Source organism: Mandrillus leucophaeus, unplaced genomic scaffold, assembly GCF_000951045.1.
Source record: "Mandrillus leucophaeus isolate KB7577 unplaced genomic scaffold, Mleu.le_1.0 Scaffold145, whole genome shotgun sequence".
Taxonomy (NCBI): domain Eukaryota; kingdom Metazoa; phylum Chordata; class Mammalia; order Primates; family Cercopithecidae; genus Mandrillus; species Mandrillus leucophaeus.
In genome coordinates, this window is record NW_012101421.1 from 4761481 (window position 1) to 4779087 (window position 17607).

The following is a 17607-nucleotide window of genomic DNA, read 5'->3' on the forward strand; positions in this document are numbered from 1 at the left end:
ACCTTCCAAAGAGCCAAGCAAGGAGTTTGGGGGGAATTGTACAAATGCATACTTTGAGGAACCTCCTTTTTGAGGTCTGATGTTGTCTGTAATAATTTTCCATTGCAAAGAGCAGAAATTCTCATCTTTATCTCTTGTGAGCAATTTCCTTTCCAGATGTTATTAGGGGAGATATCAGTCACCAAGGCCTTGGCTGGCTCCCTGAAAAAAGCCCTTGCAGTATTCCACACTGCAGAACCCCAGGCTATGCCCTCCAGGATTCACACTGGAAAGACCCAGGGCTCCAAGCCGCTGGTGGATGTGACTCATCTTCCTGACCCCGGGGGAGGACAGTGGTGTGTTTGGTGCACACTGTGCACCTGTCAGTAGTCAGCATCCTGTAGGCCAGGAAAACACTGACTCTTCTCAGGAAAGGCTTTGACGGCAGTTGGAACAGAAGTACAAGTAGACAGAGGCCACTGAGTTATGGAAGAAAACCAGGCTGGATACAGTTCTGTGTTTACAACAGGAAGAAGGATCCCTCATTTTCCTGCTCAAGCTGGTCATCAAAACAAGTAAACAACTAGTCCCCCCCTTTTTTGTTTTTAGGGTTTTAAGGTTTGCTATTACATAGGAAACACGGTAGTATACATGGTGAATACCAAAGAAGGCATAAAACATGAGTGATTTTTAAGAGGTCCAGTGGGTGATTTCTATTGGCTCTTTGTCTCCCTCATTATCCTGGAGGAGTTCCTTCACTAAAGTCCTCTGCTATTCACCCCGCAAATCCCTCAACCCCTCTTTCTCCCCTGGACTCAATCACAGATCGTTGCTTCTTTAGCTATTTACTCCTTCCCTTGTCTCATAAAAAAGTTGAGCAAGCTTATTAGAATACACAGAATAAAGGATGAAAAAAATGGTCAAAATAAGCAATGAAGAAGGCAAGGAAAATAGTTGATAGAGCCAGCAATAAGATGAGCACATGGAAACATCTATCATATGATGTTATTCAGTTACTACAAGCAGGCATGAGCCAAGAGTCCTAGGAGCCAAGGAAATGAGAAATATAACCAAGCTGAAGGTACAAGTCAGGAAAGCTCTGCCTCTCTAATGCACAGACCAGAGGGGAGGTGGGTGATCACAGTCCTGGGTTAAGTGCTTCTCTGACATTTTCTTATTTGATCCTGACAATCTCGTGGGGTGGACATTATTATAACACTCATTTTACAGATAAGGAAACTAAGAATTCAAGAATAAGTCAGTAATGTGCCCAAGACGACAGAGTTACTCAGTTGTAGAAATGAGATTCAAACCCAGGCTATCAGGCTCCATGTCTGGGTCCTGAACCAAAAAGCTCACCCTGCAGGACCACAGTGGGGGAGTGGGGTTCTGTGGGACATTTCTGAGACAAATGTAATAGGCACTTTTGTAGGACCATATCTCCTGACCTCTTTCAATGCAATTCCTTAATATGGGCATAAAAGCATAAACCCTGTTGAAATTCAGCAAAAGCAATTCCTTGAAGCCAAACAATTTGTGCAGGTGCATCATTCTTTGATAACCTAATTTCCTTCTCTATGCACATATATGAATACTGCAGATTCTATCAGGAATTAGAACAACAGGTATTTATTCAAACCATAGTCAGTCATTCTATGCATCCACAGCCCTCTCTATTAAGATGTATCCCCCACTAGAACCTCAAAGCTGAAGTCTTTGGTCTCCTCAGTGTCAGGCTTCCTAACCTCTACAGAGAAAATACTCTTAAATACACAGCCCTCCGGGACAACAGAACACACAGTGAAGACTTCTATTAAGAACCTTTACAGGACAACTTGACCTGTCTTTGGTTCCTTTCTTCTATATTCTTTGTTAGATGTTTTAGGAATTGCGTATTTCCTCTATTCAAGACCTCATACCATTTGGGCAGCATTTCTCAAACTTTCAGCATCTGTAAGCCAGTGCAAGCTAACGCAAAGCACTCACTTTGGGTGAGATTTCATCACTACTTTTAGTAATAAAAACATCACATTCTTTTTGAAAGCTTTTTTATTATGAAGAAATGCAAACGTACACCAAAAGTAGAATAATATAAAGAACCCCCATGGACTTATCACTCAACTTTAACTATAGTTGACTCATGGCCAATCTTATTTCAACACAATTCTCATCCACTTCCTCTCTCTCATATCATCCTGAAGCAAATCCCAGATGTCATATCGTTCCATCCATAAATATTTCAGTAGGTGTCTCTAAAAATACGAATTCTTTATTTTAACATTACAATAGCATAATCACAACTATTTGTGAGAATTCCAAAATATTATCAGATATCAAAATATATCAGATTCCCAATTGTCTCAAAATTTTAAAGTTTTTTTTTTTGTTTGTTTGAATGAGGATCCAAATAAGGCCCACATATGTCCATCAGATAGAACATTATTTTAAATGGCACTATTGTTTCACGCATTTGTGTGAGGCCATATTTTGTAATCGCTCCCCAGGATATCTGTCCTATTTGATAATGGGGTCAAGTTCCATAGTCCATTGATTTCTTTCGTTACCCTTTATTTTTACTAAGTTAAACACTCCCAATTTACAGACATTGGAAACAGTAACAAATGTCTGATATCTTTTTCCAATGACTATGGATTCAGCAATTAGATTTCTTATTGCAAACATGTTTAGCCCTCTACCAGGTGCCAAATGAATTATGAAACACATTTAAAATCTGGACAGATCCATGCTTTAACTTGGGAGATGGGGGAAATGGGTCCCCCTCACCTACAGGGACTTCCTTCTGGTTCTGAAGAGCCTATCTTCAACGTTACAGGTTGTTTTAAACCATGCCCAATACCAGATTAAGAAAGAGTCAAACTCCAGTCAGAGCAGACTGGACCTGAGTTTTGTCTTAAGAGGGTTTCTCAAGTCCAGCTAATTGTTTTTCTCTTAAAGGGGCTGAGTTTTTCTTTTGGATCCTGCAGACCAATACAAGAATTGACTTCGTATCAGAGGCAAATGATCAGTAGATATGCTGTGATGGGCAAAGTCATTCAAAGTTGTTAGGAGGACACTGAAAGTGTCAGGCAGGGTATGAGGTGATTCTGAAGGAGGATTGGAGCAGGGCCAAGTAGAAGACGAAGAGGGTGATATAGGAATGAAGAGGGAGGAATCTGCAATGGCATTCATATTTCTGACTCCAGTGTGGGATGCCATGTAAAAAGGAACCCTAAATTCACACATACATGCACATACACCCCAAAGAAACCCCTTGCAAGTTGCTCATGGCCCTAGGATGGAAAGAGCCAGCTGATCTGAGAATAAGAAAATGCACCTTACATGAAATATTCTCTTCATAGTTACAGCAAATGTTCTCAACACTGGCTGCATATGAGAAGCATCTTGGGAGTTTAAAATACTATGTCCGGGCCCCTGCGCAGGCTAGCGGAATCGGAATCTCCGGGTATTTTTAAACCTCCGTCACCGTCCCTCTCCTGGACACCCCCACCCACACAGGTGATTCTAACATGCAGCCCGGCCTGAGAACCACCGGGCTAAAGCATGGACAGCAAGGGCTATTTCAGTACAGGATCGATTAATGAGCAAGGGCTCATTATTCAAAATACTCACAACTTGAAGCTTGGTTTGGCTCAGCCTAGACTTCTGGAGCTTGGGGTGAGAAGCAACCTAATCTTCAGAATTCACAGCTCTCCTGCGAAACAATGTCAGCGGGGAGAGCCTGGCAGGGGAATGGGAAAGGCGGGGTGAGGTTCCCTTCTGCCCGGGGAGAACACTGGTTCTCTCACTCCTCTGTGCATGATGATCACACGGGAATATCTGTCAAAAGCAGCCTCCTGGGCCCCACTCCCTGGGTCGGTCAGGTTTATGATGTGGCCCAAGAACCTGCATTTTAGCAGGTCTCCAGGTGACTCTCTGAGGGTTTATGGAACAAAGACACATCCAGAAACCCTGAGAGGCCTCCAGGAGCAGCAGTCTGTGGGCCCTTCCTGGTGAACACATGCAGGGCAGGGCTTCCCTCTTCAACCCTGGGCCCTGCCCCTGGTCTGAGCGGTAGGTCTGAGGTGGTGCCTGGCATCAGTGTTAGAAGTGATTTCAGGGCACTGTCCAATTGGGGACCTTCATGGAAAAGAAGTGGACCTGCCCCAAGTTTTCCCTGTACAATAGAAGGTGGAAGCGAAGCAGGAAGGACCCTTGGCTCATTCACTCCTTGCTTCTACCAAAACGGAAGCTGGCGTTTTCCTAGGCGGACAGCTGGCAGGAAGTGCAGGCGGAAACCAAGCAGCAGCCTCTGGTCTTTCAGCAACCACTGATTTTATCAGAAAAGTGGACCTCAAAGCATCATCAAAGCAAACATGCAAATTCTTGGGCCCCACCCCAGACCACCTACTGATCAGGTACTTCGGGGAGACAGGCTCCCTAATCTGTGTCACAGCAGGCTCCCAGGTGATTCTGATGCTTGCTCGGTGATTATGGGCTTAGGAAAGGCCCCACCTCTTCTGGCCATCCCCTCAGGTCCCTTGTCATGGAGACAGGGGGAGGCCCCACAGCACCTCCCCCGCTCTCACGGTTATTGGGAAGGTGCTGAAGGATCATGGGGCTGCCAGCCTGGAGGAAAAGGAGCCTGGTTCCAGGCAGCTGCCACCTGCACAGGCTGCTCTCCCAGCTGACTTGCTTTGTTTTATTTTCTCTAAGCCTGAAGAAGGGCTTTCCCCAGAGAGAAAGGACACCTGGTGCCTAATCCCCCAAAGCAGAGGCAGCTGTGGTCCAGAAGCCCCAGGGCCTGTTTCCACTGTCCTCCCTGGGGAAATGCAGGCATAGGGCCCAGAGAGGCCCAGGACTTGTCTCCACACTCTCCTTTCTCTGGCCAAGAAAATGCTTCCTCTTCTTGGAGGATGGAGATGCAAACACTCCCTTTCTGGAGCAGGCTGCAGCCAGAGGGGCGGCATCCTCTACCAAGACGAAAGCCCTTTTGGGACAGTGTGAATGCTGGTACCCCACACTCCCAAAGATGAGGGGAGGCTGATCTGAGGCAGAGGCACAGGTGAGAACCAGACCAGTGGGACAGAACAAGTTACTTGCCTCTTTCTTCTCTGGACCCAATTTTGGAATTCTTCCAAGCATTCTGATCAGAGACAAAGACTAACACGCTCTAAAAGGGGGTCGCCAGGATTGGAAGTAATCCAGACCTGTTGTGGATTCACTGCAGAGTCTTTCAATGTGTTATATGGGGTTCACTACTTTAAAACAAAAATTCAGGGACTTGGGATAAATGAAAAGTATAGTTTCATTGTATTTTCTTGTCAAACACCTTTACTTGAGGCAACAACTGAAGTATAATTTAATTCAGCAGGAAATATCACACTTGGAGGGAAAACACACACTCAAAAAAACCCTTAAATGAAAGCCAAACATTCTTTCCAAGGCACAGCACTGGCATTTTCAGATTGACAGCAGAACGAGTTTGTTTTCCGTGAAACAAAATCACGAGTCCAGAGTCTGTTTTTGAAACAGCTTTCCACTTCATCTCCCTTTCTCGGGCTCAGGGAACGATGCTTGTGGCCTTCCTCAGGGCCAGGTAGCCGGTGACGACGTCAGAGGGCAGCCTCCGAATATAGGAAAACTCTTCAATGGTGCTGAACCGCAGTTTGCTCTGGGGGTCTGTGTAGTTGGCCTGGAAGGAGGCACAGGGAAGGGCAGAAAGTTTTTGTGGGTAGGGATATAAGTTCAAGTATAAGTTTAAAAAATTTTTATATCCCTACCAGAAAGTTTTTGCTGGTAGGGATATAAGTTCAAGTATAAGTTTAAAAAATTTTTCTGTTTCACTGAAAGTGATATATATTTTCGTTATGTCTTACTCTGCCACCAAGAACACTAAATCACTCACTGTGGCACAGGCTCATTAACCTTCCCAGACTCCAGAAACACTTCAGGGTACGGACAGGAGGAAGGGGAATAACCGCATTAGACTCTGGGACCCTTCTTGTTGGTGCCTCAAGGGCTGCAACAGATCCAAGAGTGAATTCATAATGGTCATCCCTCCCACTCCTGCCTCTTTCCAACAAATGTCCCAGGTCTGTGCTCAAGGCAGGAGCTGACGCCCTGCATGCTGGGCATGTGGCCCTCCCTGCTGCGCTCCATTTACCTCCAGCATGCTCCTTTCCAGCTCTTCCAACACCCCCTGCGCCACTTCCACGCCTCCCGGAGCCACTCTGTAGTGCATCACTGACCGTCCACAGCCACCCTTCCCCTAGAACTGCAGCCAGGATCTTCTTCGCAATGTGCAATTCTGATCATGTCATTCCTTAGCATAAAATCTCTCAAAATGGCTCCTCTGCTCTTGGGACAAAGGCCCAAGTCCTCAGTGCAGCTCCTCGGCTCTGGGCCTTCCTTTGTCCTCAGCCTCCTCCTCAGCCACACGTCCCCACTCTGATTCCAACTATCCCTGGCCTCTAACTAAGTTCCTCCCTTTTACCATGCCCCATCTGTCCTTTCCTTGGCAGGGGACCCCAACTGTGGCCCATTTTGCTCAGTAATCACCAGTTCATTCTTCAGGACTCAGCCCCAAAGCTACACTTCGAGGGAAGCCTATTTGTACCCCCACAGGAGGTCAGAGCCTCACCCTCCACTCTCACAGCAGCAAAAATACTCCAGTGGAATGCACATCTCTGCTGCTTTAAAGTTTATTATCTACATGACTCTTTGATGATGGTCTAGGCTATGAGGGTCCATGAGACAGGAACCCTGTGGTTTGCTTATCATTGTAGCCTGGCTCCTAGTGCAATGCAGAGTGCACAGAGGGCCTCCAGTCAGGTTTGTATAACAAAACAAATGATTAATGAATGAATAAGCAGACAGACAATTGGGACCATCGCGGAAAAGAGAACTTGTTTCCCAGACATATCAAAATTCTCACTTGGTCTCTGTTCCCCGTGTGCCAAGTGGAGAAAATAGCTCACTAACTATACACCTCAAAGTACGTGGGCTTCTACAGATTTTGAAACAAAAGACATGAGGGTGAGTCATTTTGAGCTCCTTTAAAAAAAATCATAAAACATGCCATTAAAGTCTAGATAGATAACATCCAATTATTCAAGTGTAGATGTTTACTTTAATGTGGATCATCTTTGTGTGGACCTAGACTCACAGTAATCGGTGATTTAGGAAGGGAGGGAACACTCAATAAAAAAGCAACGAGCTGTCGGGAACTTATTTATAGGCTTCTCGTGTCCTAAAAAGTCTTCCATTTTGCCACTGGGGACTCCCTTAAGTATTTAACTGCTGTGTGTTAGGAAATGGGATTATTCCTAAAAGGCTAAGATTAACTAATAGCTCTATATAAAATAAAACTTCAATCCCTTGGCTTGACCTAGATGTTACCTTTCTGTACCACATTTCCTTTAATGACAGTAATATAAGGAACGGCTTAATTAGAAAAACAGTGACAAGTCTCTTCTGAGGGATCCTGGCCATGAGGGAAGTTAGGTTAGGAGAGGCTGCCCTGCAGTTCCGAGCAGAGCACAGGCATGTGTGTCTGGCGTGGACCATCTGGCTTCCGTAGACGAACCAGCCTCGGCCGAGCTCCATGTCTGTGGCTGCCTCACTCCTACCAGCAAACTGTGCTGAGCCGGCCCGCCCAAGTTCAGACCTCACTGCCAAGAGCGCTGCTGAATAAACAGTGCAGAATACAGAGATCCTGTGGCACCAACAAAAAAGTTACCAACAAAAACCTGAACAGATTGGACTGGACCCAGGGGCCAGCATCTAGGATTCTGAATAGAAGGAAGGATGCCAAGTGACACCCCAGAGTTGAACAAGTCAAGAGCTTCACACCTACAGTCCACCCTCCTCTGGATGCCATCCCTTGAGCCTGAGTGAAATAAGCAAAGGCCAACTTGGGGAAGCCAGCAAACAGCTTCAGGCCCCCCTTGCTGCAGGGTGACAGGCAGTATTCACAGCTTGCCCGTCCTACCCAGAATACACTTTTCATAGCTCTGTAATGAGCGCTGAACACAGGTGTGACCCTGCATTCTGGCTGCCGTGCCTAGGCACAGGGGAAACAGTCACATGGCCGGCTGGGAACAGGTGTGTGTCCATGTAAATGTGAACTAGGCTTTACTTTTTAATTATGTAACTTTAAATTATGTAAGCAACAGACGAACATGTTCTCCCCTAAAAAAAAATGAACAGAAAACATTACAGATAAGACTAAAGTCCTCATTTACCACCATCTACCATCCAAAAGTCCTCTGCCTTCCCCTGGAGAAACCACTGCTAAGTGGGCACCTTTCCAGACTTTTTATGTCTACCCCTATACACATACGTAAACACACAAGAGAAATAACTCAATGTGTGTGTGTGTGTGTGTGTGTTGATTTTATATATGTAGCACCATGCTATTTATATTGCTTTGCATCTTTCAATCAACATCACATCCTGGAAATTTATCCATGTTGTTACTATGCACTGAGCTCAAGAACAGTATGAAAATATCCGCTGTGATAGACCTTGATGTTGCTTCCAGCATTTTGCGAATGTAGTCTCTCATAAGCATTTCTGCATGAAGTTCTTTGTGCACACTATTTCTCTAGGGAGCTGCCTAGAAGGCATATTGCAAGGTCAGATGCTTTTGCTTTTTTTTTTAAATCTCAACAGACTGTTCCAATTGTCCTCCAAAAAAGCAGTACCAGTGTATGTTCCCACCTCAAAACAGCAATGTATGAAGACATCCATTTCTGTATGTTGGTGCCAAAATGTATAAGCAAACGTCTTAATTTCTTCCCTGTTTGATGAGCCTTTCTCCTAATTACCAGTGAAGCTGAATATCTACTTATTGGTCATCTATATTTCTTCTCTGGCAATTGCCTATTTATATCCTTTTTGCTGATTCTTCTGTGGGATTGTCCTTTAATGAACTGGGAGACTTCTTTGTCTATTCAGAATTTCTTATTTCCTACATACAGTGGGGCAAGAGGTTTTAGGTAATGTGTAACATGACAAGTCCACTGCCAATGACATAAAGGGGCCTGGAATAATGATTCTCCTTCCTCCTAATGTGTGAAAACCACTGTACTAGCAGATGAGCCGCCTGAAACAGTAAGGATAAAGCTGACATTCTAAGGAACCACCCTCAAGTCTGGCCATAACTGTGGCCTCCAGAAACTCAAAATGACACAGGGAGAGATTTCCACTTTGGGCCATAACAGAATAACTGGTGCCAGATGAGCTCTCTTGCCATAAACGACTATTACAACAGGTCAAATATATGAAGTAGCCATTTTCAGGCAACAGACAAGAGGTAGCACAAGACGGCAATGCCTGAGAAAAGAGAAGCTCACAAGGTAAGTTCCAGGATCATCCAAACTCTCTCTGCCTGTGCCAATTTCCTGACCGTGGGGCAGAGGTGGAGCTCATGCAGAGCTCAGTGGACCCACTGAGCTGGGGAAGCAGAGATCAGATTCAGGGGCTACTGAAACACCTGATATTGGCAAAACCGAGTAACAGAAGAGGGAGCTGCCTTGGAAGGGAGGCAAAAGTCAGTTTGGGATTCCACATGAGTCCATAACCATGGGCTGGACTATGCATGTTCAAGGCAAGACTATATAGGTCTTACTGGAGAGTGGTTAAGAGGGAAACAGAAACTCCAGAGGCTGAGCAGTGCTGGGAGTTGCTGAAGTGCCAGCCCAGCCAGAATAGAGATTGCTGTAACACTCCTGGCACCTAGCTAAGACAACAGAAAGGCCACAGCTTAGGACTTAAAATCATGCCCTTGAGTACCATCTATTCTAGTCTCACTACAACAAAGCCTAACACCAAACTTCATTAAGACTGGTAGAGGATAAAGAACTTAGAAGTTAAGTGCAACTAAGTTAAAGAAGCTTGGGAAACATGGGCTTTCCGCAGACCTGTCCTAACGAAGTGCAAAACCAAACCTACACCCATTCAAGGTGATCAGTCAGGAACTAAGCTACCACAGGAAAAAAAAATACTCTTCAGGGAAAGATAACAGAATCTAGAGTTTTTACAATACATCATCCATAATGTCCAGTATACAACAAAAAAACTCATAGATGCAAAGAAACAGGAAAATGTGACCCACAGTTAAGAAAAAAAGCAGTCAATAGAAACTGGCCAAGATGAACCAAATGTTGGAAATAGCAGATAAATACTTTAAAACAGCTATTATGTGTTTGACGACTTAAAAAAAAATATATATATATATAGACTTAATGACCAAGTAGTCTTAAAAGACAAGGAAATCACCAGAACCAGACCCAAATATGATGTAGGTTTTGAAACTATCAGACGGGCAATTAAAAATAACTACAATCAATATGTTGAAGGAGTTAAAGGAGAGACAACATGCAAGACAGAAAGTTATTTCAGGTCAGGCACAGTGGCTCACATTGGTAATCCTAACACTTTGGGAGGCCAAGGCGGGTGGATGGCTTGAGGCTGGGAGTTCGGGACCAGCTTGGGCAACACAGTGAGACCCCTTCTCTATAAAAGAATTTTTTAAAGTTAGCCAGGTGTGGTGGCACACACCTGTAGTCCTAGCTGCCTGGGAGGCTGAAGCAGGTGGATCACTTGAGCCCAGGAGTTTGAGGCTGTAGTGAGCTGTGATCACACCACTGCACTCTAGCCTGGATTAGAGAGCAAGACTCTATCTCTGAATAAATAATTCAAAAGAAAGTTATTTCATCAGAGACATGAAAGCTATAATAATCAAACAGAAAAGCTAGAAATTAAAAACCCAGTTAAAGAGATAATGCTTCCCATGGGCTTATTCATTGGTATACTCTATACAGTGAGTAAAGAATTTGAAGACACATCAGTAGATACCATCCAAACTGAACCGCAATGAAATAAAAGAGTTTTAAAAAGCAAACAAACCAGAACAGAGCATCCAAGAATTTTGGGACACTATCAAATAGTTTAACATGTGTGTAACTGGAATCCTAGAAGAAGGGAAAAAGACAAGGCAAAAGAAATATTTGAAGAAATGATGGCCAAGAATTTTCCAAAATTCTTGACAGATACCAAACCAGAAATCCAAAACCTCAGAGAACATCAAGAATACATACCAGAAAAATAATACCCTGAGTCATATTCAATAATACCCAGTCATATTCAAACTGCTGAAAACAAAAGACAAAGAGAAAATCTTGAAGGCCGTCAAACAAGAAACATTACGTAGAGATGAACAAAGGTAAGAATTACATCAAACTTCTCACCATGGAAGCAAAAAGACAACATTTAACCACTGACATCTTAAAAGTGATGAAAGAAAAAACTGTCAGCTCAGACTTGAAAATGTCATTCAAAAATACTCACTGAAAATATCATTCAAAAAGGAAGAACAAGGCTGGGTGCAGTGGCTCCACGCCTGTAATCCCAGCACTTTGGGAGACCAAGGCGGGAAGGATCACTTGAGCCCAGGAATTTGAGACCAGGCCTAGGCAACAGCGTGAAATCCCATCTCTACAAAAAATACAAAAAATTAGCCAGGCATGGTGGCACACACCTGTAGCCCCAGTTGCTTGGGAGGCTGAGGTGGGTGCATCACCTGAGCCTGGGAGGTCGAGACGGCTGCAGTGAGCCAAGATGGTTCCACTGCACTCCAGCCTAGGCAACAGAGTAAGACTCTGTCTTAAAAAAAAAAAAAAAAGAAAGAAAGAAAAGAAAAAGAAGAAGAAGAAATAAAGGCTCTTTGACAAAACAAAAAAAGAAAGGACTTCATTAGCAGCAAATCTACTTTATAAGAAAAGCACAGTAAACTGTTCCAGTAGAAAGAATATGACATCAGACTGCAACTTGGAAATAAACAACAAAATGAAAAAAGGTAGAAATAGAATGAAATGAAGATAAAAGAAAGTTCTTTTTTTTCTTATTTTTATTTCTCTAAAAGCTAACTGTCTAGAGCACAAATTAACAGCCAAGTATTTTGTTTGCAGCATATGTAAAAGTAAACTATATGACAACAAAGAATTAGAGACTAGGATTAGAAATTCACTACCAGAAGACCCTCACAATACACACAAAGTGGTATAGGATTTGAAAATAGACTCAGGTTATTTAAAATGTATATTTTAAACATGAAAGTAACCATTCATTATTTTTAAAAGAGGTGTAAATAATAAGAAAACAGAATTTTAAAATGTTCAATTAACCCCAGTTTTATCATCATGAGAAAACAGAGGAATTCCAGTGGTGGAGGATTCTACTAAATACCTGACCAGTGCTCCTTAAAACTGTTAAGGTCATTAAAAACAAGGACAATCTGAGAAACTGGCATAGCCAAGAGGAGTCTAAAGAGACGTGATGACTAAATTTGATATAGTTTTAGGTAAAAACTAAGGAAATGTGAATAGACTATAGACTTGAGTTAATAATAGTATATCACTATTGGTTCATTAATTGTAACAAATATACCATAGATGTTAATAACAGCAGACACTGAGTTTGGGTTATATGGGTACTTTCTATACTATTGTCTCTATTTTTCATAAATCTAGAACTGTTCTGAAAAATACAGTCTATTAAAAAATGCTCAATAAATCCAGAGAAGGCAGAAAAAGAGGAATAAGCAAACACAAATGGAACAAATAACTAGTGAGATAGTAGATTTAAATACAACCATATCAACAATCACTTTAAATATGAATAGCCTGAGGACAACATTTCTTAGATTGATAGACTGGATAAAAAGCAAGATCCACTGGGTGCAGAGGCTCACACCTTTAATCCCAGCACTTTGAGAGGCTGCTGTTGGGAGACCACTTGAGCCCAGGGGTTCAAGGCTTCAGTGAGTTATGATCACACCACTCCATTCTAGCTTGGGCAGAAGAGCAAGACCCTACCTCCAAAGGAAAAAGGAAAAGAAGGACCCAACAACTCAACAATATGCTTTCAACAAGAATCCACTTTAATTATATAGACAGTTTAAAAGTGAAAAGATAGGCTGGGTGTGGTGGCTCATACCTGTAATCCCAACACTTTGGGAGGCCAAGTCAGGAGGATCACTTGAGGTCAGGAGTTTGAGACCAGCCTGATCAACATGGCAAAACCTCATCTCTATTAAAAATATAAAAATCAGCCAGGTGTGGCGTGCGCCTGTAATCCCAGCTACTTGGGAGGCTGAGGCAGGATAATCGCTCGAACCCAGGAGGTAGAGGCTGCAGTGAGCCAAGAGTGTGCCAATGCACTCCAGCCTGGGTAACACAGCAAGAATCTGTCTCAAAAAAAAAAAAAAAAGTGAAAAGATCAAGAAAGACATACCATCCACACATGAATGAAAGCGATATTAATTTCAGACAAAGTAGACTTCAGAACAATGAATATTATTAGGGAGAAACAGGGATATTACATAATAATAACAAAGGAGACAATTCTCCTCTGTACATAATTAATTTGGCCAATTTGTTACATAAGTTGGAGTCATATTTTCATTAACATGTAAAGCACTTAAATTATTTTTCCAAATTTATGAGATGAAAAAGGATTAAGATGAATCTTAGGTTCTAACTTCTGCAAATAAGGAAATGGGGGTGCTCTGAGGTTCCTGAGCTTTAGTAACCTGCCTGCTTTCCACTCTTCCAGCTATGCTGGCAGTTCCTGAATTGTGTTCCCCAGAAGCACTTGAGCAGTCACTGTGGTGAGGAGTGGGGAAGACGACAGGTGGCCAGATCCACATGGGACCGCAGCAGAAAGGTGGCTCCAGGCTGTTTATGTATTGGATTCTGTAAAAGATTTCACTTGGAAAAGGGGTTCTGATGCTTAAAAATAAGTTTGAATGTCACAACCTTTGCCAAAGCACCTATTTAGAGAAGTTTAAACATGGTTTTGTAAATACAATCATCATCTAAAATGCAGGTTTTTAAAACTTCAGCAGTGAAAAAAGAAATACATAGTTGTTTCTTTCATGTTATCTCACATAGTTAGCTAGCAGAGGTAAAGAAGAGAAACTGGAGTCTCCTGCTTTCTGGTTCAATCCTCCCCGCAGGCTGCCCTACAGATGCCTGTTTGCAGCAATGAACACACTGCACAAACCTATCACCTATCACTGTAGACGGGCTCCAGGCAGGACCAGCCATGGTCAACATTCAACACTTGTCTAATTAGACGTTACTGTGAAATCTTTTCCATTTAATGTTATAAGAGAGATACTCACAAGCAGACCTGAAACATCAGAATACTTCTTAGCTGGCTTAAACGATGGAGGAGCATCAATACTGAAGTCTGGAAAAAAAAAAAAATAACTAAACGAAACTGAAAACATTCAAATCCCTTCTCTTTTTTTTTCCTAAAATAGTATTTGATAATATTCCTGAAAATTTCCTTTGTGATTAAGTAGTCACAGAAGTCTCTGGAGATTAACTAGAGAAGTAGGGGAGGATTCCCAGAAATAATGCAGTGTGTCACAGGCCAAGTGCAGGCTCCAGATCTAGCCCCGCCCTGTCACCAGGGATGCTCTCTCTATGCCAGCAGAAGTACCGGAAAGCTCATCTGCCCACCAGCTATTTTCACAATCTCACACTACATGGGCTGATGGTGATGAAATGCCAAACAAGCCAGTAACTGGATCTGAGCATCCCGACACCCTCGTGTCCACACCCAGACGAATGACTGACTAGCTCACTTGTCACCCATGTGAGTCACCCCCACGAAAGAAGTGTAGTGGAGCAGGAGATGGTGAGAACTTTGAACTTGTACTTCCCAGTGAAGCTGAACAGAACATATAACAGTGTTTTACATAAATCTGGACACACTGCAGCATGAAGTATTTACTCTTGCTAAACACTGGCTCACAAAGTAAAAGAGCTGGACTTTAAGCTGGTTGTCAGGAACTCTCCTGAATCTGGCATTATACTTGGGCTACCTTGTTTTTGGAAACACATTTTAAGAGTAGACTTTTGAATGAGAAGTTTGTCTAGTAGAAACACCAATATTATCATATTGGGACCTATGACACTAAAACCCACACATCCATGACAACACAAACAAACAGGCTCAATACAGATACAGTTACGAGAAAATACACACATAATCTGCCCACACTGATGCCACTGTAAAATTCTCAAGCTAAAAATTATTTCCTACGATGATGCAAACACAATAAAATACTGTAGGTTTGTTATAAGATAGTTCCTACTCTGAACATTGTAAACACATGGAAGGCTCTAGCCAGCTCACAGTTAGGATCGTTCAGTTGCCACGGCAATGCCCTTTCGGAAGCGAGGATTTGTTTCAGGTTCTTCCAGGTTCTGTTCTTCTTGCCAGCTACTGCGCCACCGTGGCCAGAGTGCTCGAATTGAAGGCATGGATTAGAAGAAACAAAAACCAATGGAGACTACCATTTCAGAATCTGACATCTATGCTTAATCATACCTGTCATGTACCGCTCATCTGTCAACAATCATTTAGACCCCTGAGACTTTTTTTAAAAGGTATTTCACTGTACACATTAACATGTTAATCTTATTTTTAAAAAGAGGTTTTCAGATCGTCAAAACCGTTGAGTTAGTTTGTGTTGGGAGTAGAAATAAAAGGCTACTTCTTTATATGCATGTAAAAAAAAAAAAAGCCTTTATTGGGTCTAACTTTGTAGAATTCATTCATGAATTTCTTCATACTTTAAGATAAATGTACTACAAAGTCAGATTTAAATCCATGACTGCGTCTCTAAACTCCCTTCTTGGGGCAAGTCTCTGCCAAGCAAACTGGGGATCCTGGAAAAGGTGAGAAAGCTCCAGCTGCAGTATGGCAAACCTTCTGGATATCTGTTTTTTTTTTTTAAATCCTATAAAGATGACAAAATAAAATGGAAAAGAATACCAAAATCTGTTGCAAACACTGGTAACACTGTATTTCCAAAACTAATTCATTAAAAAAATTTAACACTATAATCTGAACTGCTGCCATTTATTACCAGTCTCAAGAATGAAAGGAAGAGGACCCTGTGTTCCACTCAACAGCACAACAGCTTTGATCTACCTTACGAAACTAACGAGGAAATACTTCTCATTTAGCTTAATATTTCAAGCTTTGTCTAAGATTGTAAGACCAATGAAAAGGTTAGGGGAACAATCATCACGGACATGACCCACCCTCCAAACAGTATCCTTTAATGAATCCACAAAGGATACCCAAATCCTTGGGATATGGCACATTGAGAGATCCACAGGAGGAACCCTTCTTCTTTTGTCTCCATCTCACCCATGGGGGAGAAGGAGGCGACTGGGACTGAGGGAGAAGAGAATGCCAGTGCCACCTTGCCTGCAGGCCCAGCAAGATCTGAGGCTGAGGTGTGGCATTTCGCTGTTTATTCAGCTGATACCTTCGATGCTTACCACAAAGTTGGGATCCTTAAATGGCAAAGGTTTGGCAGCTTTTTCCACAGGTCCTGTGCTAAACTCAGAGGGCACCACTTTATTCTCATTCATGGCTTCCATGCTGATACCCTTCAAACACAATAAAAATAGTTCGAAGAAGTCAGTTTCTTCCAGCTGAGTTCCCCACCTCTGCTCTCAACAGGGCATACGATGATGCCACAGGGCATGCAAGGGAAGACAGTGTGCCCAGAGCTCCAGCAGGTAGCCTGCCCCAGGGGAGGGCACACCACATGGGGAGTAGCACCTGCTGTGCAGAAGCCACAGGAGAAACAGGCCAGGACCCCCAGCTACTATGATTCCCAGGTACCCTAAATGCTAAGCACAGGGATGGCTGTCCTACCCAAGTAAGGTCATTTAATTCTGGCAACCACTCCACAGTGGGTGCTATTATCCCCAACATACAGAAACGAAAACTGAGGCCCAGGGGAACAGGTTCAAGGTCACATAGTGATTGACTTTTGGATTCAAACCTAGGTTGGGCCAGTTCTAAAGCCCTCACAATCTCCATGACACCACACAGTTCTGACTTCCACTGATCTCATGAACTCTGTCTTAAAATATGAAGACAAAAAAGGTCCAGCCCCTTTAAGAGTCTAGTTGGCCAAAGAACCCAGACTGGAGCTGGTATGCTTAAGGGGCACAACAGGACATGGGCATTGCAAGGAAGGAAAATGGAAAAAAAGCTGGAGGGCCACAGGTCAGCTGGCAGCAGCCAGAGTGCCCTGACAAAGAGGCTAATATGGTTTAAAGCAAAAACCCTTTAAGTTAACAATACAAAGAAAAAACAAGCCAAAGTAAGAAGCCACTTCTGATCTGTAATACAATTTCCAATCTTCCCAGACTTCAATTAACTTTTAAAAAATTGAGATGTGATTTACATACAATGGAATGCACAGATCTTAAATGTAGTTGTCATGAGTTTTGCCAAAAGTTTACCCTAGCACAATTCCTATCCTCGCCAATACCTTCCAGTCCCAGCGGCAACTGCTGTTCTAATTTCTACCACATTACTTTTGCCTGTTCTAGAACTTCATATAAATAGAATCTAACAGCATGTACTCTAGTGTCTGGATTCTTTTGCTCAGCATAAAGTTTCTGAGATGTGGCCAGGCATGGTGGCTCACGCCTGTAATCCCAGCACTTTGGGAGGCCAAGGTGGTAGGATCACTCGAGGTCAGGAATTTGAGACCAGCTGGCCAACATGGTGAAACTCCATCTC

At 42.9% G+C, this 17607-nt stretch overlaps 1 protein-coding gene across 3 annotated transcripts in view; it reads right to left on the reverse strand.

Annotated features, from left to right (window-relative positions):
• Window positions 1–17607, reverse strand: part of INO80C (INO80 complex subunit C) — a 44876-nt gene that overhangs the window by 10148 nt on the left and 17121 nt on the right. For 2 of the 3 annotated variants that reach the window (XM_011974429.1, XM_011974427.1), the window contains 4 exons: window positions 16347–16457; window positions 15190–15301; window positions 14168–14235; window positions 5267–5671 (listed from right to left, as the gene is read on the reverse strand). In XM_011974429.1, the coding sequence (XP_011829819.1) occupies window positions 5540–5671; window positions 14168–14235; window positions 15190–15301; window positions 16347–16457 (423 nt within the window). In that variant the 3' untranslated portion in view covers window positions 5267–5539. Of the gene's footprint in view, window positions 1–5266; window positions 5672–14167; window positions 14236–15189; window positions 15302–16346; window positions 16458–17607 lie in introns of those variants that run through there. The other variant, XM_011974428.1, reaches the window with a different exon arrangement.